General features: G+C 40.2%; 1 protein-coding gene across 1 annotated transcript in view; it reads right to left on the bottom strand.

Moving 5' to 3' along the window:
• The window catches only part of C7 (complement C7), a 49,067-nt gene that overhangs the window by 16,954 nt on the left and 8,413 nt on the right, over positions 1-23,700 (bottom strand). Inside the window, exons 4-12 of the mRNA XM_066240335.1 lie at positions 21,991-22,132; positions 19,644-19,791; positions 18,430-18,568; positions 13,986-14,156; positions 12,098-12,341; positions 8,752-8,862; positions 5,307-5,473; positions 2,842-3,070; positions 785-962 (exon numbers count right to left, since the gene is read on the bottom strand). Coding sequence (XP_066096432.1) covers positions 785-962; positions 2,842-3,070; positions 5,307-5,473; positions 8,752-8,862; positions 12,098-12,341; positions 13,986-14,156; positions 18,430-18,568; positions 19,644-19,791; positions 21,991-22,132 — 1,529 coding nt within the window. The remainder of the gene's footprint in view (positions 1-784; positions 963-2,841; positions 3,071-5,306; positions 5,474-8,751; positions 8,863-12,097; positions 12,342-13,985; positions 14,157-18,429; positions 18,569-19,643; positions 19,792-21,990; positions 22,133-23,700) is intronic.

Genomic DNA, 23,700 nt, shown 5'->3' with positions numbered 1-23,700 from the left:
CAGAGCAACACCCCAGATGGGCAGGGCATCGCCCCCTGATGGGCATGTCGGAGTGGATCCTGGTCGGATGAATGCAGGAGTCTGTCTGTCTCCCTGCTTCTACCTTCAGGAAAATACAAAAATTTAAAATTTTTAAAAATATATAAAATAGAAGACTTGTGGACAGACTGACAAGACATTGAGCAGCAGGGCTAACTTGAAGATTATGGCTCGGAGTCAGGAAGAACTAGAACAGTGGAAGGCGTCACATGATACTCCTTAAATAAAAATATGTTGACTTTTTAAAAAGATATTAGCCATCTCAAGCACCTGGTCTTTTGATTCACAATAAATAAATAAATAAATAAATAAATAAGAAGGCGTGGTCTATTAAAAAAGTAATACAGCTATTATTGAATGCTTACTCACTGCCAGGCACTGTACTAATCATTCTATGTGCTTAATCTCATTCCATTCTGACAATATCCTATTATTGTTTTATCTGCTATGATGATCTTAATTTTAGAGGTGTGGCAAGTAACTTGCCCTGCGTCACACAGCAAGGAAGTGGCAGATTGACTTGATGCCAGCAGTCTCCCAGGTCCACAGCCTTTTCTAACAATGTGTCGGGAAGACTTGACACATAAGTCCAAGCTGGCCACTACTGCCTCTGTCCTCCAACTGACCCCAGTGCTAACAGGCAAAGCGGTCACTGGTAAAATCGCCGCCTAACTTCTGAATCTTTCAGTAGCCGCAGTGGATCAGTGCGTGTCCTGTTTTTGCCGGGAGGTCTGGGGTTCATTACCGAAGGTGCTTCAGCTCCTCGTCTTCCTCTCCACATTGCCTGCTCTCCGACGTCTCCCCGATGCAGGACTCTCCGCCCCCACTGGGAGCTGGGTTATTGCATTCTCGATGCCTTGTTTTCTTTCCGTCCACACAGGGGCCCCAAGTGGACCAGCAACTCCAGCCTCCATCAACCTTTCCTGTAGGGTTAGAGAGAGGGCGGTCAGAAAGTACTTAGAGAGGAGGGTTTCAAAGTGTAGTGCTCACTAACCTTCCTGCTCATGTGGTTATGGGGAAGAGGACAACCAGGGGACTTCCTACCTTCCTGTTCATGGGGGTCTCCTACAATGGCCAGAAGGTCTCTGCACACCAGCCAGGACAGCCCGTATCAAGGCTGCATTAGCACACTTCTTGCAATAATACCTTATGTTTGTTCATCATTTCACAAGTGTTTCAAATCACTTTCACTTGCATCCTATTATTTATTTACTTCTCACAAGAATGAATTCAGGTAGCAGGAGGTCAGTTACCATTATTTTTTTCAGTTACCATTCTTGTTTGATAGGCATGGAACCTAACCCAAAGTGGTTGAATTCCATGCCAATGCTACAACGGCTGCTAGGAGCCACATTCAGACTGCCACCCGGTCTTACAACAGAGTTCGGGTTCTTATCCTCAACCACAGTCTCTCAGTAAAGCAAGTAAGTTCCTGTTGTTAACACAGCGACAGGTCATGCAAAGGACATAATGTACTGGGTACCCCAAGGTGCCAACCCCAGGGCTGGCACTGTGCAAAGTAAGGAAGTGTCTGAGCAGGTGAAACGCTTTTATCTCCCACCAGCATCCTCCTCTCGAAGGCGCAAGGCACTGCCTCAAGACACCCTGGCCACCTTCCACCGCTGGGCTGAGGCATGACGCACAGTTCTTTTAATATTTCTCCCCATCCTAGTCCTTAGGGGAGGCAAGAGAGAACTTGTACCATATTCTAATAACTTTACTAATTAGAAACTAATCTCAGGAACATTATTTTCTCATACTAGATGGGTGTGCTTATTGTTCCTTAGCTATTTCTACTGCACAACCTGTATCCCTCTTTGCCCCACTCCACCCCATTCCTCAGTGTTATTCACCAAACTGAACTAATGTGTATAATATTTCCCCATGATTTTTCTTATGCTTTCTTCCATAATTAGAACCTGAGTTAATAAAGTGTATTAATAGGGAGTAATAATAGTTCCACCTATTATGATCGCTACTCCATTCCTTACCAATAGGGGGAGCTTCCATTTTATCAAAAACAAACAAACTGAAAATCCAAACCACAAAGGAAAGAAATCAGTGGTAGAATTTCTATTTACCCAGACAGACCACTTGGGGAGATGTTTGGAGGCAAGGATGCCTTCCTGATGCTTGTCCATAAGCAACCAAAGTTCAGTCATGTATTTATTTATTTATAAGACATTTATTAAGTGACTTCTATTAATCAAGCTCTATGTCAGGCTCTAGAAATAAAGAAATAAAACAGCCCTGATCTTAAGAAATGAGCTTCTAAATAAGAAAGACATATAAATAAATGTCACAAAGGCATACACTGTCTCCAACTTTGCCTACACATAATGTGACTCCCTGTACTAAAAAGTGCTTACAGCACTAAGCACACAGTTGAGCACGCAGCAGAGAGTCAACACACATGTATGAATAATTGATGAGTGGGACAGAATGCAAAGTATAAATAAAGATGTTTCAAAGAGCTGGCCATCAGAGAGTTTAGGCAACTCAAACCCAAGCTCCACAGACCTCGGCTATGACAGAAACCTCAATGAGGTGACTATGGAGGGATGGAAGGGGTTTCAGGCACCAATCTAACCTAACGGAGCATGTGGAATGGTAGCAGGTAGCAGACGGAAAAATAGAGACATCCAAAGGTCTTGAGCTAGTGCGTATAACCCAGAAGTGGAGCAGGGAGGGAAATACTGAATTATGGAGTGAGACTATCTCCTCTCCATTCAGCAAGAAGCACAGTCTCAGGGCCCAGAGAGAAAGGGTCCGGCAGAACTAGAGGAAGTTCAGCACACTGACCTGCTTCATCCTGTACGAGGACTCCATGCTCACACGCCATACCAAACGTGTACGGTTTGCAATGGCACTGACACTCGGTCCCCTCCACAGTGGCGACGCCGCCGTTTTGGCAAGGCCGGCAATGGCAGGGGTCGTATTCGTCCAGATATTCCTCGAGAGCCCGTCTCAGATACAGTCTTTTCACCGAGGCACAGGGCACTTCCTTTACCAGCTCGTACAGAGGGGTCAGCTACCCAGGAAAAGATGTCAGAGTCAGAAATCAGGGTTTTCGGTGACAGTATTTTCTCTTTGGTATTTAAGCTCTATTTCCATTAAAACAAAATCTAATCTTGTTCAAATAAAAATAGAAAGCAATTCACTTTCTTTGCAAGAATAAACTAGGGAAAATTAGGACCAGATAGGGAAGGATTATTTTTTTGGATCTTGTGTGCACGCACAAAATTTTTTATGAACCTAACAGAACATTCATTTTCTAGTTATTGAAAAATTCTTTTGAAGATAATACATTCCCACCCCAGCAGAGGCCAGAAAAAAAGGAACTGCACTTATATTTCAGAAAAGAAGCAAATGCTATTATATTTAAATTTCAATATCCAGACTCTGGGAGATTTAACATGTCTCCCGAGTGGAGACCATGATTCTTTCAACCCTGAAGAAATTTAAAGCAGGTAGGCATCATTGCTCTGTGTAGGATATATCCAACGCTTCAAGACCATAGCTGCTCAAGCTAAATTTCAACAATCTGTTCTCCCAGGGTAGAAAAAAAGACTCTGGTTGGTAACATTTGCCAAGTTCTCCAGGATAACTATTGTCACCACCATTGCTGATTTCAAGCTACCTCATGTCACTGAGCACAGTATGGGGATACGATGAGCATCGTTGACTTTGAAGAGAGTCAGTCCGCGCTGGCTGCAGTCCAGGACTGGGATTAACGTGGTCACATTTCCCTCCGCCTCTGCCCAAGCTCTTCTGAACTGGATGGCATTGCACAGCCATAGAGCTATACCATGTCTGTACTTTCTCTGTTCCTTTGCTAATCAGTCAGCACAGCTAACTATGACAGTTACAGTCCTATCTGGGAAAGAGCAGAGTTGAGCACAGAAAACAATATCTGTTTTTCCTTAATCAACTTTAAGATTTTTAAAGATTTATATGGGATACTGACAATGTAAACAGGTTACTTTGAACCGTAATGAATGGCACTTTAAGTTGAGACTTCCTGGGAACAATTTTCCCTTCTCCATCACTCTTATGAGGAGGTAAATGGGCGCAGATTATGTTAGGGAAGTAATTTGAGAAGCTACTATAATTTTTGAGTTTATAATATGTCCAAGTTTCTTAATCTCCGAAAATCAAGTTTCACCTGGGACTTTGCTTGACTCCCATGGTAGGGAACAGATCACAGGATCAATTCTCTCATAGCATTTGTTTTGACAATATAAAACTTTTCCCATTGAGATTATTGTATTAAGGAACATCATGACCATATGGCACAAATTTTGCTTTTTCTTACATACAATTGTGTCCACACAGAAAACTGGACAGAACTGAACCAAACAACATAGGAATACACAAAACACACAAACACACACCTCAAACATCTATCTAGTTTGCCACCTGTATGATAAACTACATCCCTCCACATCTGGGGTTACGACCATCTGTCCTTTCTGATTACTGTTCTCCTACTACTTCCTAACAGTTCACAAGCTGTACCTGTTCCATCACCCAACAAGCTTCAGATATTTTTCTAGGTCACATGCCACATTTATTAAACTATATGCTTTCTCCAGAATTTAACACTTCTAAAACTGTGCTTGTTCTGTTTTGGGTGCCTAATTTCTTTTTTCTTTTTTTTTTTCAATGAGTAGCACAGTTTAAATTTTTGACTGTTGCATCGCTAATCTCATTTTCCCCATAAACCCTGTAGTCTTTTTACTGTGCAGTTTTGCCTAGCTCTCTGATTTTTAGAAACACATTTGTTTCATTATAAAAGGACCTCTGGCTGTATCAATAAAACATCCTAAAATGCTCACAGCCAAATTGGTTCCATCTTAATTTACATGACTCTGGAAGCCTCTGAGCTGTGACCATGACCACAGGAGGAAATGTGACCTGGTGAATGTAACAAAACTGAATGCCTTCCTCCAGCAAGAATCTATAGCTCCTCTGAATTGGAGAACAAAGAAAATAATCAAATTTAGGGCAAAAGCTTAAAATGCCAATTCCATCACTGATTTCTCTTGGGATTCACTAAATATTTTACCTCTACAACTGAAACATGGACATACAAGATAGCAAACCTTCTGTTTCTTATTATTATTATATAGGCATTTATTTTATCATACAGAACATAGGCTGGGATTCATAAAATGCTAATTACAGCCTTCTCTGTTTAATCGCCTTTCCCCCAGGGCAAGCCCAACCTGTCTGCTTCCTGTGCTAGAAACTGAGCCAGCCAATACCTTTTGTTTTATGACTTGGGGAAGAGCAGTCACAGACCCCGCCCAGGAAGAATAGCGTTGTTGGTTTCCAGCAGGGTTATTCAGCTCCAGGTAACTGAGGCCAGACACGAAGCCTGGACCTCCCCCTCGGACAAAGGGGTTCCCTCGCAGCACGTTGCCCTGAGTTGCTGCATGAGAAGAAATCCAATGAAGTAAGTCAGGACGTACCAAGGAAAAGGAAAATGAGACCATAAATGTGAAAAGTCTATCAAGTATTAAAACACAATCCATCCAACTCTATGACATTCTGGAAAAGGCAAAGCCATGGAAACAGTAAAAAAAAAAAAAAAAAAAAATCAGTGATAGCCAGGTGAGCACTGGGCAGATGTCGGAACACACTGGGCAGGATGTCGGAACACAGAGGGTCATTAGGGCAGTGAAGTTGTTTTCTATGATACTGCCATGGTGGTAGATAGATGTCATCATACATCTGTGCAAACCCACAGAATGTACACCAAGAACAAACCTCACGTGAACCCTCATGTGTCAATGTAGGTTCATGGGTTGTAACAAATGTACCGTTGTGGCACTGGCTGTGATAGCAGGCAGGCTGTGTCTATGTGGGGACAAAGGGTATATGGGAACTCTGTCCTTTCTGCTCGGTTGTGCCCTGAACCTAAAGCTACTGTGAAGAACAATATCTGTTGAAATAGAAAAGAGAAACAGTCATTACCTGACAGTAGATGACATCAGGGAATGATTGTTCATATTCTTCATGTTCTTAAGTGTAATAAGAATATTATGTGACACAAGAATAATATTTCTTGAAAGATACTTGCATATATTTAGGGATCAAGCATTATGATGTTACTTCCAAATGGTTCAACAAATACTACAAATATTTTAAATATGTTATATTTATACATTGCTAGAGTCAATATTATAAATGTTATATATAGATATAGACAGCAAAATGTCAATATAATAAATGTTACACAGAGGAGCTGAGTATATGGGCGTTTATTACTGTGTTCTTTCAACTTGCCTGTATGTTTAAAATTTTTTATGATAAAATGGGGGGAGTTCATTGCATCTGGAATATGAACAATAGCAAAAAAGCTATTGATAAACAAGCATACAGTTACACACAAAAAGTGTTTTGAAATTTTGACTACTAATTGAATACTTTTTTCCCACTGATGTGCCTTATAACTTCAGAAATATTTTTTATCTCCATGTGTAATTGATTTTTACACTTGTCATGGCCAGAAATTCTTAACTTGCACATCACATTTGGGGTGATTTTCATTTCCTTTCTTTTACTAAAGTCCATAAAATTTTCAGAAAGTTTTGCAAGTTCAAAAATTGTAGTTTTATCATCAGAAACTATTAAATAAATTGCCTGAGTGCTCCCTCATCTTCTGTGTCAGCTAATTTTTAATTTATGTAAATAGTCACCCTTTCAATGAAGTGCATCGCAAAGTTCAGTCCCTGAACTACCTGAATCAGGGTTGTCCGGAGTGACTGCAGATCTCTGGGCTCCAACCAAGCCCGATGAGAGAAGAACTGAGAGGATAGCCTCGGAGTCAGCATTTCAACAGGCTACCCCTGGTCATTATCCTGCATACTGCGAATCACTGCCTTAACGGGAACCCTGTTTATTCTTAAGCCTGGAGTGCTCCAGCCCACACCCCAGTGAGCTCTGTACTGCTGCTTCTCCTAGACCAGGGGTCGAGGACCCTTTTGGCTGAGAGAGCCATGAATGCCACATATTTTAAAATGTAATTCCATAAGAGCCATACAACGACCCATGTACGTTATGCATTATCCAATAAAAATTTGGTGTTGTCCCGGAGGACAGCTGTGATTGGCTGCAGCCACCCACAACCATGAACATGAACGGTAGGAAATGAATGGATTGTAATACATGAGAATGTTTTATATTTTTAATGTTATTATTTTTTTTTATTAAAGATTTGTCTGCGAGCCAGATGCAGCCATCAAAAGAGCCACATCTGGCTCGCGAGCCATAGGTTTCCGACCCCTGTCCTAGACGCCAGCCTGGTGTAACAGTGAAGAACTCACACTGTGAAGCCAGATTTTGTGCATTTGTATCTTACGCCTGATGCTTACCAACTATGACCTTGGGCAACCTTTCTGTGCCCCAGTACCTCAGTCTGTAAAATGGGAACATGAATGATACCTAACTCTTAGGTAGGTGGAGTGAGTATATTGGTTAACTTTTGTAAATTACTTAAAATTGTGCTGGGCACATAGTGTTGTGTGTTTATTAAATATTACACAAAATAAAATAAAATGAATGAACAGCTTCCAGTTGGCAGCCGAGCTGATTACTGATATCGACATCCTCCCAAAGCTCCTACTTCCATTTCTATTTGCAGATCAGTATATTTCTGTCCTGCACACAAATGTGGACTCCTCCTCTGTTGTGTCAGCTCCTTAAGGACAAATCCAGCACCGCATTCCCAGTGCCCACAACAATCCCTGGCACATTCTATGGGCTTCATAAGCAGTTGCCGAATGAAGTAAATAAACTGGGTTACACTAGGCTGTCTCCCTCCATCTTGCAGTCATCACCCATATTCCAAGAACCTCCCACTTGTCTGATGAGAACTTGGGTACCTGGGTCAGTCTTCACCTTCTCCCCAGTTTTTCCAATGCTGCTCAGTCCATGGCCTCACACAACACGCTAAGGTCTCACTTCTATCCCTACCACACAAAGAATCTCAGTTTAAAGCAATTAAGCCAAATCCAATGAAGATTCCTCAGTCCTTTTCTTGCTCACCTACTCCCTAGCGTTTCTCTCTGTTGACCTCTACTCCTTTATTTTCCTTGTTACTGGTCTTTTCTGATTCTAATCCTATCAGATTCTTATTTCTCAGTCCTTCTTCTTTCTCTACAACTGTATCCTTATAAACTTTCATTTCATCACTCCCTATATTAAATCCTTTAATGGTGCCCCTGTCATCAGGATGAAATCCAAATTCTTTCACTTGGCATCTAGACACAGTCTAAATCAGCTCACTCTTCTGCTACTTCTTTACTTGAAGACTCGCACCCCATACCCCCCCAACACCGTACAACCACCACCAGCAATATGCACCAAAGACTTCCATCGCATGGGGGATCCATGTCACAGAGCGAACCTGAACCTTCTCCTGATGGGACATTTTTCTAGGCATGTTTGCCAGCCGTCAGCACAGGGGCGAGAGGTGGTATACACTGAGGACATATTTACAGTCCACAGGAGATGCCCGGTGAACTTTTCACTCTGTGTGAGTCTCATTGCCTTGACATATGAAAGGGAGATCAGAGGCAAAAATAACCAAACAGAAGATAAAACAGGGCACATGGTAAAACTGCAGAGGACCTTGGCGACCAGGAAGTAACCAAAGAGAGGGGTGGAGGTGAAGCTTGTAATGCACACGCTCCCCTTCCCATTTACCTGTAGCCTGTTTTAAGGCGTCCTCCATCTCCTTGCATTTGCTTGAAGAATAATGAAAAAAAAAATTGACACTTTTGGAAGAACATTCCTTCATACTTTTTGAACTGAGACCTGGTGGGAAAAATGAAAAGGGGCTTCATTTCAGTATTTGTTGAAGACCTGTGAGACACAGCCAGGTATGAGAGGGAGATTAAGAGGTTGCTTTCCACTACTGTGCCCATCTAATTAAAAGTAATATTCTACGTACATTTTCAAGTGCTCTAGAAGAGTCAAGGGTCAGAAAAAAAAGGATCTTTGTAGTTAAACAAAGGAAGAGTTGCTAAATCTTCCTTTCAAATGCTTGAGCAAATATTGGCTCCTATTAGTTTTGACTAGAGAAAGAAGGAAGTGGGGGTGATTTCTACATGAAACAGTAGAGGGAGCAGTAGCACTCCCCAAGGAGTGATATTTTTCACCCACCCATAGTCAGCTGCTCAGGCATAAAGCTAATAGATGAAAGTAGATGTGTAGTGGCCTCCAGCCCACCTACTGGAGACCCCAAAAGTTTGGTTCTGGTTCTTAGCAATTAATTCCTAAAACTTTAGTTCTACAGTCTCCATCTCTCCATCTTTAACATCTCCAGTTTCTAACATTTCTTACCCCGACTCATAATCTTAGTATGTGAAAATTACTACTTGTTATATAATGCACTTATTTCTTTTAAAAAATGAGGATAGGAAATAATCAAGTGTGAAAACATATTTTTCTTATATGATTTTATTAATTATATTAACCCTCAGTTTTTCTTTAAGAACAACTAGAGGCATATACAAGATGGCACAAAAGTAGGTTTACAGTTATTTATATGGAAAATAATACAAATAGTTAATAAATAATAACACAAAAGTAAACTCTGTGTTTTGTGTACTTACAACTGTAACCCTGCTTTTGACCCACCCTGTATTATATCCCAAGAGATTTGATTATATTTAAATTAAAATATTTAGAAAAAACAGAAACTGCCCAAAAATAAAGTTTTCCTCAAAAAAAAAAAAAAGAAGGCCCTGGCCGGTTGGCTCAGCGGTAGAGCGTTGGCCTGGCGTGCGGGGGACCCGGGTTCAATTCCCGGCCAGGGCACATAGGAGAAGCGCCCATTTGCTTCTCCACCCCCCCCCTTCTTCTCTGTCTCTCTCTTCCCCTCCTGCAGCCGAGGCTCCATTGGAGCAAAGATGGCCTGGGCGCTGGGGATGGCTCCTTGGCCTCTGCCCCAGGCGCTAGAGTGGCTCTGATCCCGGCAGAGCGACGCCCCAGAGGGGCAGAGCATCGCCCCCTGGTGGGCAGAGCGTCGCCCCTGGTGGGCGTGCCGGGTGGATCCCCGGTCAGGCGCATGCAGGAGTCTGTCTGACTGTCTCTCCCTGTTTCCAGCTTCAGAAAAATACAAAAAAAAAAAAAAAAAAGAATACTTTTACCAACTTGAAATGCTTTAAAATAATTTTCCTTCATTTCTTCTAAGTGTGAAAGAAAAAAAAATTGGCAGCGAAACTGAATTTAGGTCAAGCCACTAACTGGATTAATTTTCCAAAGAAATTTTGCCTCTGTCATTGTTATAAAACTTACACTTGTGCAACTACTATATTTCCAACCTGTAAAGTTAGAAAAGTTCAAATATTACTTACATATTAATTGGTAAAAATTAAGCCTGCTAGAAAAAAAATTAGCCAAGGGAAACAGAAAAATATTGTAGTTCACCCACAATAAGAGGCAACAAAGACCTTGTCCGAAACTCTTGTAAGAAGTCTTATTCTCACTCACTCTGAAATTCATAATGGAAGCAACTACTGTAAGTTGCATCCTATTTGATAAGAATGTAATTGGACAATTTGGGACACTTCCATATAATTTTCTAACAACAGTTGTATCAAGTAGCTATGTGACCTGAATCCTGCAATATCAGGTTTTTTAAACCTACTGCTTTAATTTTACCATCATATTTTAATAGCAGCTATTCACTAATTATTTCAGTTATAGAGAAGTAAATGTAGTATGCTATCTAGCATTGTTAAACTGCTGCTTTAAGGAAATATGTAAACATAACAAAAGAAAAAGAAGTCTCACTCTCCTCCAAAGAGGTAAGGGCACCTCACCTGATAGGAAACGTCCTGAAGAGATGACTGGCATGGAGAAAGAAGTGTGGGTGTCAGCTTAGGGACAAAGTTGGGGAGGAGCAGGTTTGACTTGGAATATTAGTATGTCAGAGCCAAAGGGTCTCCAGAGAGGAAAAGTGGATACTAAGCCCCCAGTCTCTCCCTTCCCACACTGGGGCAGCTGGTGAGGATCTCACCGTGAAGTCAACAAGCATGAACTCAGTGGTGTGCTCTGATTTTAACAAAAATCAGGCATCTCTGTCAGCCACATAGCAGAAGGAAAAAACCAAGCTCGCTTTGGAGCCAGTTAGACCATCTTATGATCTATATGTCCTTTGATGAGAGTTCTCAGGACACTGAGTCTCCATTTCTCAGTTTGTGGGACAAGAATGATACTGATTATCTCTCTGGGTAAGAGTGACAACCACTGTTAACATACCTAACTGACCTGTTGTAAGAAAGATAGTCAATACATTTACAAGCAAACTTGTGACATTCAGAGATTTTTTTAAAGGAATGTGAGTAGTAAAGAACAGAGATAAATAAAATACTTCTTTAAAACATCTTAATCTCTGCAATAACAGTCAATTCCTCATTAGTTTTGGGGGGTTTTTTCCTGAGGAATATTGGTTAATCTGAGAAACAGGAAAGATGAAAAAGTATTCTAAAAACCAGTCAACACCCTCTGGAGAGAATCGATCATCATAATGGCTTTCCTCATATTTCAGGGCACTGTCTAAAACAGTAGGCAGAATTTTCTTAAAGCCTATACGATATCGAATAAAGTCTAATGGATTCTTGCAGTTTGGGATTCCTTTGCAATTTAATTTCTATTTATCTTATTTTAAAGCTCTAAAATTTAAGTTAACTACATGTTATTTCCCTATTTCAATCCCTGCAATGTTTTTATATAACATTAAAAATAGGAACTGCATTATTCCATACGTAGGTGAGAGATAAAAGTGAAAAACTAAGAGACATTGATAAGAGTGTGGTGGTTAGGGGGGGGGGAGGGGGGAATGGGAGAGGGAAAGGGGGAGGGGGAGGGGCACAAAGAAAACAAGATAGAAGGTGACAGAGGACAATCTGACTTTGGGTGATGGGTATGCAACATAATTGAACGACAAGATAACCTGGACTTGTTATCTTTGAATATATGTATCCTGATTTATTGATGTCACCCCATTAAAAAAATAAAATTATTATTAAAAAAAATACTCTACCGATTTGTTTCATTTTCTCTGAGTCCAAATAAAATAGAAGTTGGTACTCTCCTCCTAAGGATCCAGACTGCAGAAAATGTGTCCCATACTTGTCAATTAGTTTTCGGTAGGCGCTGTAGTCATACAGGGAGGGGAGGTAGGAGAGTTCCCTCCAGAATGGCTCAGAGAGATGTAAAAATTCTGGATTGTTATTCCTGAATTGAGCCACTTCCACAGTGTTCTGAATAATCAACAACTGATAATTCTGTGGGAAGAAGAAAGAATAAAAGGAGTTTTAGGGCGAAGATGAAAAGGTCATGGAGATCGTTTCCTGTCCAACGTGTCCATCAACTGCCATCTTCACCAACTGCCACCGTCAACCCAGGCTATATGAATTTTCATTTTGATGCATGATAAAGTCTCTTCTGGGTCCACTCACTTGAAGCAATCAAAGGAATTTTTGGGATCCCAAGAAGGAAAAATATATGAAGGATGTCATGGTAATTTCTTTTATGCATGATCTTTAAAACTCCATGACCAACTTGTTATGCCTTCCTCAACTACAAAAAAAGAGCCAACTTCATTAACTATTAAATAATTTCACAAATAAATACATAAAATAATGTGTCCCTAAGGTCTACATCTTGGCATTGACATATAGGTAGGGTGACTGTATAATTTTCTCCCATACTGAAGTATTTACAAGTTAAGTCACTTATTAATAAGGTCTTTTAACTACTTCTTAAGGACGTTTTGATGATGTTCAAAACAGAACCCCTTATACAAAATCCTCACTTACGTGAACAATATGGATATGATAAATGTTTTCATAGCTCTTATTTACACAGTTTCTTAGTCATAAAACAAATAAAGTATTTTTATACAATTTTTGTGGAATTTATTAATCAAGTTACTAACTATAAGATGAGATAAAAGGGCCCTGGCCGGTTGGCTCAGCAGTAGAGCACCGGCCCAGCATGTGGAAGTCCCAGATTCAATTCGCAGTCAGGGCACACAGGAAAAATGACCATCTGCCTCTCCACCCCTTCCCCTTCTCTCTCTCTCTTTCTCTCCTCTCCTGCATCCATAGCTTATTTGAACAAGTTGGCTCTGGGTGCTAAAGATGGAACCATGGCCTTACTTTAAGCATTAAAATAGCTCGGTTCCTGAGCAATGGAGCAATGGCCCCAGATGGGCAAAGCATCAACCCTTAGTGGGCTTGCTGGGTGGATCCTGGTTCAGGTGCATGTAGAAATCTGTCTCTCTGCCTCCCTGCCTCTCACTGAATAATAATAATAATAATAATAATAATAATAAATGAGATAAACTATGCAGATTGTGAATGATGATCAGTCTGAAAGGTTTTTCAGCAGTAAGTGTATATCAATTAGCACAGTTTACGTCAACTGTTTAGGTTGCCAAGATGAAAGTTTTGAAATTTAAAAACAACAAAGTGTCTTAAGTCTTTCAACTTACTTACATGAAAATTTTGATATCTCAAAAATAACAAAGAATTTTAAACATTTTCTGGTATTAGCATTTAAGAAGCTCATATTAATTAGATTTTTAAATTATAATTGTAACACTTAAAAAAGTAGCATTAGTAATCATGGATGAGAAATTTAGAAAAGAAGTAAGTAGAAGATTTGGAAATAAGTTGTTTTGTTTTAGATTTTCAAATAAGTACAAATACTTTAATGAAAAAAATAAAAGTATAAATAAACGTATCAAAGAGAATTAACCAGACAAGACCATACCTTTTAAAGAAATGTATTGTCTCCCTGAAGAAGATAGTGTTGCCCTGTTTTAAAAAATGGGAGCTAATTCTTTTGGTAAACACACTTTTGTTAATGTTATAAACACTTAAATCAGTAAAAAAGGGAAAAGCTAACTAATATTTCATACTAACCTTTTCCTTCTGGTTTTCATTGCAATTTGAATAATGGCTCTGTGAAGAAGACGATGATGAATGAAAAAAGGAGCGTTTCCTTTTAGATGATGAATAGTGTGTTGACGTTTCTTTCACATAAGACCAGCTACTGTTGTAAAATTCATGATTAAAATCATTATTTATTTTCACCTGTAGAGAAAAGGAAAAATTTTTACTATAACCAAATTAAGGCCTTGGACATAATCAAGAATCTTTTGTCATAGATCTTTTAATATACTTTCTTTCTACAAGATCCCAAAGACAAAGCTCTTCATTGACCCAGAACTGCTGGCCCTCTCATTAAGACTAGGCCTGCCTGAGTATCAGGAATATAATCACTCTTTGTTAAAGCAGCAAACATGGTATTAATAATGCATTTGGGTAACAAAATGCATCTGTGCACAAACATCTTTCATTTTCCTTTAATGTCAACATTTAGCCCGGAAGTGAACAAATTCACAAGGTTACACTTAAAAAGAAAATTACGAAGCATTTGGTTCTTGATTTCTTTTTTTTCTGAGTGGAATAGAAATGAAAATAAGCTGTATAAAGCAGTTAAATTATACGGACTTTGTTTTGGAATGTTCTATGTGATCCTGTAGTAGATTTAACTTTCCGAGTCTATTATGATTTATGTGAGTAAGCTTCTTAATTGCTTAGTTCAGCAGCTCCTCACTCCCATCTATTCTACACATAACTGCAAGAATCATCTTTTTTTAAGGTAGTGTCATCTTCATAAATTTTCTTTAATTAATCCCTTCTTCCTTCCAGCTTAGATCCTGGATTCCCTCAAACTGACTCTTCCTCTGAAATCATAAATTCAAATATCCTACACTCTGACATCGCTTACTCTTTTGACTCTCATTCTATACTGCTCATAAAAATTAGAGGACATTTCAAAATTAATATGAAGCTGTAAAATATCCCCTAATTTTTGTTAGCAGTATATTATCACCGTATCTGTTATTTAGCTGCATAGAGACAAATTCATCAGTTTCTTTTTCCTTCTTTCTCCCTGTCAGCACCTCCATTTTATCACTTCCTTCCTGTTGCACTTCTGACTTCCACCATTGTCTCACCAGCAGACTTAACCTCCTTGCCTAGCTGTGTCCTACCATCATATTTGCCTGGCGAACACCTAACCCAGGTTCCATGCTTGCAGCTGAACTGCTTAGCACCACTATAGAAAACCCACACAACTACAGACTGGTGTCACTATACGTCCATTCATGGTGTCCAGCCTCAGTGGAACCCTCAGTGCAGTCTGGCAGACCTATTTCTCCAGTCAATTTTCTTTCTCTCCCATTCTCTAGTCTCTGTTTCACAAGTTCCGCACCTCCCTCAACCTCTAGTCACACAACCACTTGCTTTACTCTAAGACTATGAACTTACATTCCAATAAACCAAAAGCCACCTTTCACCTCACAGAGAGCTCTGTACCCAGTGGCACTAGGTCCACTTGAACTAGTGTGGACACCCCCCCCAAATCTTGCACCTGGGTCTAGCACTTTAATAACTGACTCACTGCCCATGGCTTTCACCCCACTTCCCTCCAGCTGGACCCTCAATTTCCTCAGTAACAGGCTACAGTTTCCCTCCATTCAGACAAACATCCATAAATCCAGTGGCTGGAAAGGCATCTTGGATGACAGCTCCCGAACCGGGCCACACTGTGGAACACAAATGTCAGGAGTATGCTGTCTTTAAACTCCTCCTCTTCCTCAGCAGCTGTGGACTGCGGGTGTGTCCACCTTCCAGCTATGTCGGAAACGCTCTTCCCTATTCTTGTCTCTGCTTCCTAACTGTCTAAATTACACCCAAATGCATACATGTGTATTTTTTTCAATTCTCTCTCATAATTATATATATTAAAAAGTACCAACACATCCTTCTAGGAATAGAAGGAGAAAAAAAATGTCTGCAAATGCCTCTCTCACAGTCTTGCTCCTGGCCACAGGTTAAATTTGAATGCATAGTATTCATCACATAGAATTCAGAGTTGAAATGCAATTAACTACAATACATTGGGAGAGTAACACATAGAAAAATAAAGGACTGTGAAGTCTGACCAACTGCATCCAAGTGCTACTACTTAAGAGTTTGGTGACTTAGAATAAGTCTCTCTGAGCCTCGATCTCTACATACATAAAATAGTAAAATACTACTGGTCTTCCAAAGATATGGTGAAGATTAAACCTATACAAATTGGCAATGATGTTCAGGTGCCACGGTAAATATTCAAAATTGGTGATTATGATTATTTTTCAGATCAGTTTTACTTTTCATTTTCATGATTCAATAGCTCTTCGACGCAATGTATTCTGTCATACATTGGAGGCTAATGAGTTTGCTGTTCCTAATTGAAACTACCTTTGGAGAGGGTTAGTTTTGGTACACAAGGGCCCTTCTGTCTGAGCATCCTGATAGTGTTGGTTTACAAATTTGGAAGTAAGAGATAGGGAGCACTGAGTCGGAGGTTTGGGGCATTCTGGGGAGACGGGTAGAAAGCACTGAGACAGAAGATCCTGGGAGAGGAGGGCATGGCAGAGGGGGGAGGGCAGCTGGGACCTGCTCAGTGGGTGCTCGCCACTGATAAGTCTGACCAGCAGCGCTGCTATGATAAAGTAAAAGCTATCTCTGCAGAAGGAAGAAATGGAGGAAGAGAGGAAGAGAGGGAGGGAGGAAGGGAGGAAGGAAGGGAGTTTAAAAGAGAATGAGACCAAAACCTTCATTTTGTTGAGCTTGTGGAAGGGCAGACATTTTAAGACAATATCAACTGTTTTTGTTGAAATGTGTTTGCATTACTACAACAGAAAAATGTCTCTTATATATCCCCTACAGATCTTTAAGAATGTCCCCCAAAGCCCTAACTGTTTTGGTGTAGTACATTTTGTGTTTAAATCACGGAATCAGATGAGTTTCCATGTATCTGACAGAAGCCACTTGTGAGAAGCAGCAGCCTAGAGCCAGAGCAGAGACTGAGACTGTGATCAAATGATTAAAATTTATGAGCCAGGCAATACAGATGACATTGGCAGGGGTTTGAAGTACATCCCACTCTTCACAGGGCTGGTGGTGGTATGAATTGATACATGCATGTTGGGAACGTTACTTAGTAATGAGTATCATAGACAAGGCAGCGATTTGAGTTCCAGGCATGCCCTAGGGAAATTCTCCCTCATTTTTATGGAACTAACGCACAAGAATGTTCAAGGCATTTTCATAAGAAACTATTGGGAACAGCAATAAAAATGCCTTCTACATCAGCATAAACAAAATTTAAAATCATAATTTGAGTGAAAAAAATAACAACCCATAGAAGGATATCTACTATATGAGTTACTGTATTTCTATAAATGGTCAAAAACTAAATTATACATTTTTATTTAGACACAAAGACATGGGGATACACATACACAAATAAACAAGAAATGATTAATATGGAAGATGAAATGGTGGTTGCCAGAGAATCGGGGGCAGGGGGAAGGGGCGTTGACCAGAAAGGGATGAATATCACTAGTAATATTCTGTTTCCTCCGGTGGGTGGTGAGCATATATGGGTATTTGTTTTATTAGTTTTCTTTTTCCAACTGCATGTAGATGTTATTCACACTCTTTTGTATATTTAAAACATTTTACAATTGAAACATAAAAACATTTTTAAGTGACACTGTGGCAATTCTAAGAAAATCATTAGACCAGTCATGGGCAGTGCCTTGAGTTCTAACACCCACGCAGAGACAGACCACAAGGTTCTGAGCCCGTGTGCAGCAGACGCAAAATGAAAAGGAGGCAAAAGGATATTTCAGCTTCAATGATACAAGTTGAAAGCACCATTGCCCTGGACTCCAGAGTCACGTGCTAGGGATTTATTTTTATTTATTTATTTTTTTTGTATTTTTCTGAAGCTGGAAACGGGGAGGCAGTCAGACAGACTCCTTCATGCGCCCGACCGGGATCCACCCGGCATGCCCACCAGGGGGCGATGCTCTGCCCATCCCCGGCGTTGCTCTGTCGCGACCATAGCCACTCTAGTGCCTGGGGCAGAGGCCACAGAGCCATCCTCAGCGCCCGGAGCCATCTTTTGCTCCAATGGAGCCTCGGCTGCGGGAGGGGAAGAGAGAAACAGAGAGGAAGGAGAGGGAGAGGGGTGGAGAAGCAGATGGGCGCCTCTCCTGTGTGCCCTGGCCGGGAATCAAACCTGGGACTTTCGCACACCAGGCCAATGCTCTACCACTGAGCCAACCGGCCAGGGCCAGGATTTTTTTTAAATCAATAGAAAACATTTATTGGAACTGACCACATATTGGGCACAAGTAAATTCTCCACAAATAAATAAATAAACAAACAAACATCACAACAAGAAAGATCTCTAGCCTCAACTCCCAGGTGAGAAATAAGTAAAATCAATGGAAGGACGCACCTGAAATGTGTAGGAGAGGATATTGGAGCTCAGTCTGTAATAATCTTTCCCGTCCCCACTGAACACCTTTCTGCACTGACCACCAAAGCTTTTCGTGTTGATGACTCTGCTCCCCAACTTGCCGGTGAGTGCGTTGTAACTGTTTGTTTTGTTTTTAAAAGAAGAATAGATAGTTAAAAATCAAATAGTGCTTGCTGAAAAGAGGTCATTAGAGAACTCTAGAAATACATTACGGTCAAGTATGTCTTTGAGAGAGCTCAATGAGAGAGAACAGCATTCCAATGCATACTGCTCATCCTCCAGCCTCTCCTTCCTGGCACAATACACTGCTCACCAAAAGTAGGGGACATTTCAAAATGACTATGCAGCTATAAAACATCCCCTACTTCCTGTGAGCAGTGTAGCTAAAACTGATATCTGGGGAAACCCAACATCTTCTTAGCCTCAGAATATGTTTGGCAAACACAGCCCTTTCGTATCTATGGCAACAGCTGTGTTTGAATTGAATCTATAGATAAAACCAATACAAATTAAGATTACTCTTGAGAGCCCTCTACAACAAATTTCAAATGATTGCCTCTTGGAATGTTGACTGCTATCCTCTTTACAGTAATCTTACTATCTTTCTGTGAATGAACTTTAAAATGTCATAGACAAAAAAAAAATCCATCATTCTATCACAGATTATTTTCAAGCCTTGAAATCTTAGCTCGGATCTGACCCTTAAAAAGTCTTCAGAATCCTCTTCAAAAAAGCAAACACACAGGATGGTACCAAGTTGACTTGTAAATGAAATTTCTCAGCCAGTTTGAGCAACTGACTACTTCACTAAACCAGTTCCCTCGTCTCTCTCTCCCTCCCTCCTTCCTTCCCTCTCTTCCTCTCTCCCTCCCTCCCTTCCTCCCCCATAGTGTGACCAACTATGCAGATTTTTACAGATCTATGAGGTTTCTCATAATGTAGGGTTTTGGGTGCTAAAAACAGGACCATCCAGGGACAATTGGGCACTCTATATTTTACTGCATATATTTACAGGTATATAGATATGAATTAAAAAATTGTTTCAGGATGTGGCAAAGAGCTCTGAACCAAAGGCTTGGCTATTAGGTCATGTGCTATTAGCCTCACCAAAAAATAATAATAATGATAATAAAACAAAACAAAATGAAGAATTATAACCCGCCAATGTGCACAGGAGACTCCCAACACCTTACCCATTCCCAGTAAGTTCTATGTTGGGAGGAGGTTTATCGAGGTCACAGGAACGTCTGCTTTCTGTGTCCTCACATCTGTCTTCATCGGTGCCATCCTCGTCACAGTCAGAATCACCGTTGCAGACCAAAGACTTGCTGATGCACTGCCCTGGCCATGAGAAGCCACCACACAATAAGAGAGGGAAGAAAGGAAACACAACATGGAATCATCTTGGGCATTCTAATGAGAATTTAACATCAGACCTCAGCTGTCCAGTGAAGGCTTGGCCATTATTTTGGCCCTCATTTTGCAACACACAAAATTGATGCTGATCTTGGCTGGATGCAAAATTGAAAATAAAACCTGAATTCCTGTTCCAGGCTTTCACCCAGAGGCACCAGGCCGTTTGTCTGAATCCTGCAGAGCCATTGGAAAGACAAACTGACCCTCTGCCCTTCCACATTCGGTGTCTTTTCTGTAATCACTGTCCCAAATGCCAAAGTCCTGCTTTTCTTGGTGATTTAGACATGCAGGCTTTCAGAGCATGGGAACTGAGCCAAAAGTTAAAACTCAACAATGTTTTAGCACCTACTCTGTGTGAGGCACTCTTCTGGGTGTGGGGATACAAATATGAATAAAAATGGTATCTGTCAGGCTTTGTATGTACTTTTAACATACTTTACAATGTAATAGGAAAGACTAAAGACATAGATCATTATAATTCCACAACATAACTGTCACAGTGAACATCAGCCCAGAGCTCCAAGGAAGCACAGGAGCATACAGATGATCTAGTCCCTGCCTGGCTCCCCTACATCCCCTGCAGACAGGCGTCTAGCTTCCCATGCCTTAGTCATATAGGACCACTTACATGAAGAAAGGCCGGCTTTCTGTCCTCTCCACTGACCCTGCACTTATCCTTCTCTCAGCCCAGAAAGGTTTTCTCTACCTATTACCTACTTGCCTTCAAGAATCAAATTATACATTGTGTCCTCTCAGAAACCATCCCTACCCCACAGTCTAGGATGCGTGTCCCCCCTCTTGTCCCCATAGTATTTATATTTGTAGGTCAATATAAATTGCACACAACTGTCCTGACAGTAAGCATCCATCCCACTGAGCTGCCACTCAAGTCAATGCACCAAACATTTGCTGAGAGTCAACTATGTACCAGGCACTCCAGATGCAAAAATTGAATATAACACAGGGTGTCACAAAAGGAGGTTCATATGAGAAACACAAGGATTGATAAATAAATAAATAAAATACAAGAATAAACTCTGTGTCTCACCTACTCACAACTGTAAACCTATGTTTGCCACACCCTGTATGTCTCCAAAGAGTTCACAGTCTGCCAAGACACATCCAGGCCAACAAATACTCCAGATTACAGAAGGGGCAATGTACATAGGGAACACAGAGATGTGATCTGTTAACTCACTGTCAGTTAAGGATTTAAGGAAGGCTTCTCAGGCCTGACCTGTGGTGGCGCAGTGGGATAAAGCGTTGACCTGGAAGACTGAGGTTGCCGGTTCGAAACCTTGGGCTTGCCTGGTCAAGGCACATATGGGAGTTGATGCTTCCTGCTCCTCCCCCTTCTCTCTCTAAAAATCCATAACTAAAATATTTTTTAAAATTAAAAAAAAAAAAAGAAAGAAAGGTTTCTCAGAGGGAGTGTGATTTGATTTGGGTTTTGAACGTAAAATAGGAGTTTGCTAGGTATCGTTGAAGAACAGTTCTAACACAGTGATTATTTATGTTATAGACTGTTCTTAAAACTTTAATATTTTTAAGGAAGAAATTATGTGTTTAATTTCTAAATCCACAACCCTCGTCACTCTATTAGAAACATAAAAATAATAAATGTTTGCTAAAGGTTGTTGAATTAATCTGACTGCACAAATGTAACATAGACAATAAATCAAATAATAAAGGATAAACTATGTTTTAATCACCCATGCATAACGGTGACCTGAATTTGCTCCTTGATTAGCTATTATAGTTGCTTTTCTTATAAACATAATTATCTTAGTAGTACCATTGTTTTTGCCCAGTTTCAGTGTTCATACCAGATCTTCACCAAAAATGCAATGCCAAGAATTGTTTGAGTCTGTCAGTAGTCTTATTTCTCTTCAGAGAAGCAAAGAATATCCCCACCTTTATTACTACATGCCTCCCCTTGTGTTTGAAAAAATAATAGCTGAGTGAGTGATTATTGTACCAATAAAAAATAATACTGATATTAGGGAAAAATTAATTTGTAGGTCAATATAAATTCAGTAAAATTCAATAAATATATATTGAACAAGTTAAAGAAATAACATTCGAATTCACATGCTGCATACTCAACCTAGAGAACACAAATACCTGAAAAACACCTGAAGCGCTCTCCACACCCCTCCTCTACGGGGCATCCTTGTGTAGGTTCACATGCCTGTGTTTGAAATGCACTTCCAGCACAAGGTTGGCCGCCATACTGCCCGTACACAGCAATGGTCCTCCTGCGAGTCTAAACAGAAAACAGGGCGTGCCTATCGCTAGCTCCAGAGTCCTTTCTCTGAGACATAAAACCTGAGAGAAATTAATGCCATTGGAGAAGCAATACTTAGGAAATGGTTCTGGTGTCTTACACAGTAAAGCCTCCAAAATCAAATAACCCCCAGACACACTTGTCCTTGAGTCCAGTTATGATTATAGATAATATATATATTTTTTATATATTGACTCTCAGGACTGAGTGGTAAAAAAAAAATATATATATATATATATATATATATATATGTGAATCTTTAAGAAAGTGACACGATGGCATCAGCTGGATACACCTGTATGCAAATAGACGGCAGTATAGAATGATTTATGTTTTTGCCAAAACTATGTACCGAGAGCCAATCAGAAAGTCAACAATGAATTTGGCTGGAGAGAGGGTAATGCTATTGGGAAGGGGCTTGGGATGAAGGGGAGTTATGGGAAACTTTATCAAAGTGGTAGCAATTAATTTGAGGTTGATGTTAACCCTTCTTTTAGAAAGGCAAGGTCGGGCAACAGAATCTGGAGAGAAATATGTTAATATGGAAGTCTGATTTATGGAGCAGAAATGTAAGTAGTGTGGTCCAAAGGTGAAGCTACACCTACAATGGGATTTTATGACACAATCAAAATCACTGACCTCTGACATATGGCAAATATGTCAAAAGCAAACTGCTGGGAGGGGGATGTAGGGGAAAATTGAGGAAATCGTCAAACCAAATGAGCAACAACTAAACGTCCTAAAATGCTCTAGGTACATCTTTTAAGCCTCTTCATTAGAGTGAACACAATCTGAGATTCCAGAAAATTTAAACCTTGAGCAAAGACCAACCGGGAAGACTAGATATGTTAAAGCTATGTATTCATCTTCAACTGGGTTAGAAGTGGGGATTCCTCGGGACAAAGGGTCGCGGTAATGTGGTTTGAACTCTGAGCAGTTTTACACCAGCCTGGGCCTGGCTCTGGCATTTTTTAATGCAGGGTAGAACTCAGCACAGTCTCTTGCTAAGTTTTTACTTTCTGTATTTAATTTATGAATACACCTCTCATGGATGACCTATTAGTTTGTTGTTATCCTCTGAAGTTCCAAAGCACAGATTGTGTTGTGTTTATAAGTAACGCTTCCCGTCCCCGTCTACCAGGACAACCTCAATGGCTGCCCCGTCTCAGCAGTCTCCTCCTCACCTGTCAAAGTCTGATCTTACAACCCCTGTTTCATTTTCACTTGTCTCCTTCCAAATGAAAATTTTTATTATGTAAGCTAAGGATGTATCCATCACATGCTGACCTTCACTCAAAGAAAAATAAGTTGCTAATATGAAAAATACCTTCTATCTACTTTTATTTGGTGTTCTTTCTCAACCTGTCTTTAAATTATAAAATGTTTTTTGCAGTTAGTGTTTGTTTGCAAGTGCAGTTAGCCTTGCTGTTAATGTACTTCTTTGCCTATAATCAGAATTGCCATCAATTAATTTGCCAGAAGCCAAATTCCTAATTTGTGTAACTTATTTTGTAAATACCACTCAAGGCGGTACTAAATGATGAAAA

The sequence above is a fragment of the Saccopteryx bilineata genome, chromosome 1 (assembly GCF_036850765.1).
Source record: "Saccopteryx bilineata isolate mSacBil1 chromosome 1, mSacBil1_pri_phased_curated, whole genome shotgun sequence".
Taxonomy (NCBI): Eukaryota; Metazoa; Chordata; class Mammalia; order Chiroptera; family Emballonuridae; genus Saccopteryx; species Saccopteryx bilineata.
The sequence above is the reverse complement of the archived record's forward strand: the minus strand, read 5'-3'. Positions and strand labels throughout refer to the sequence as shown.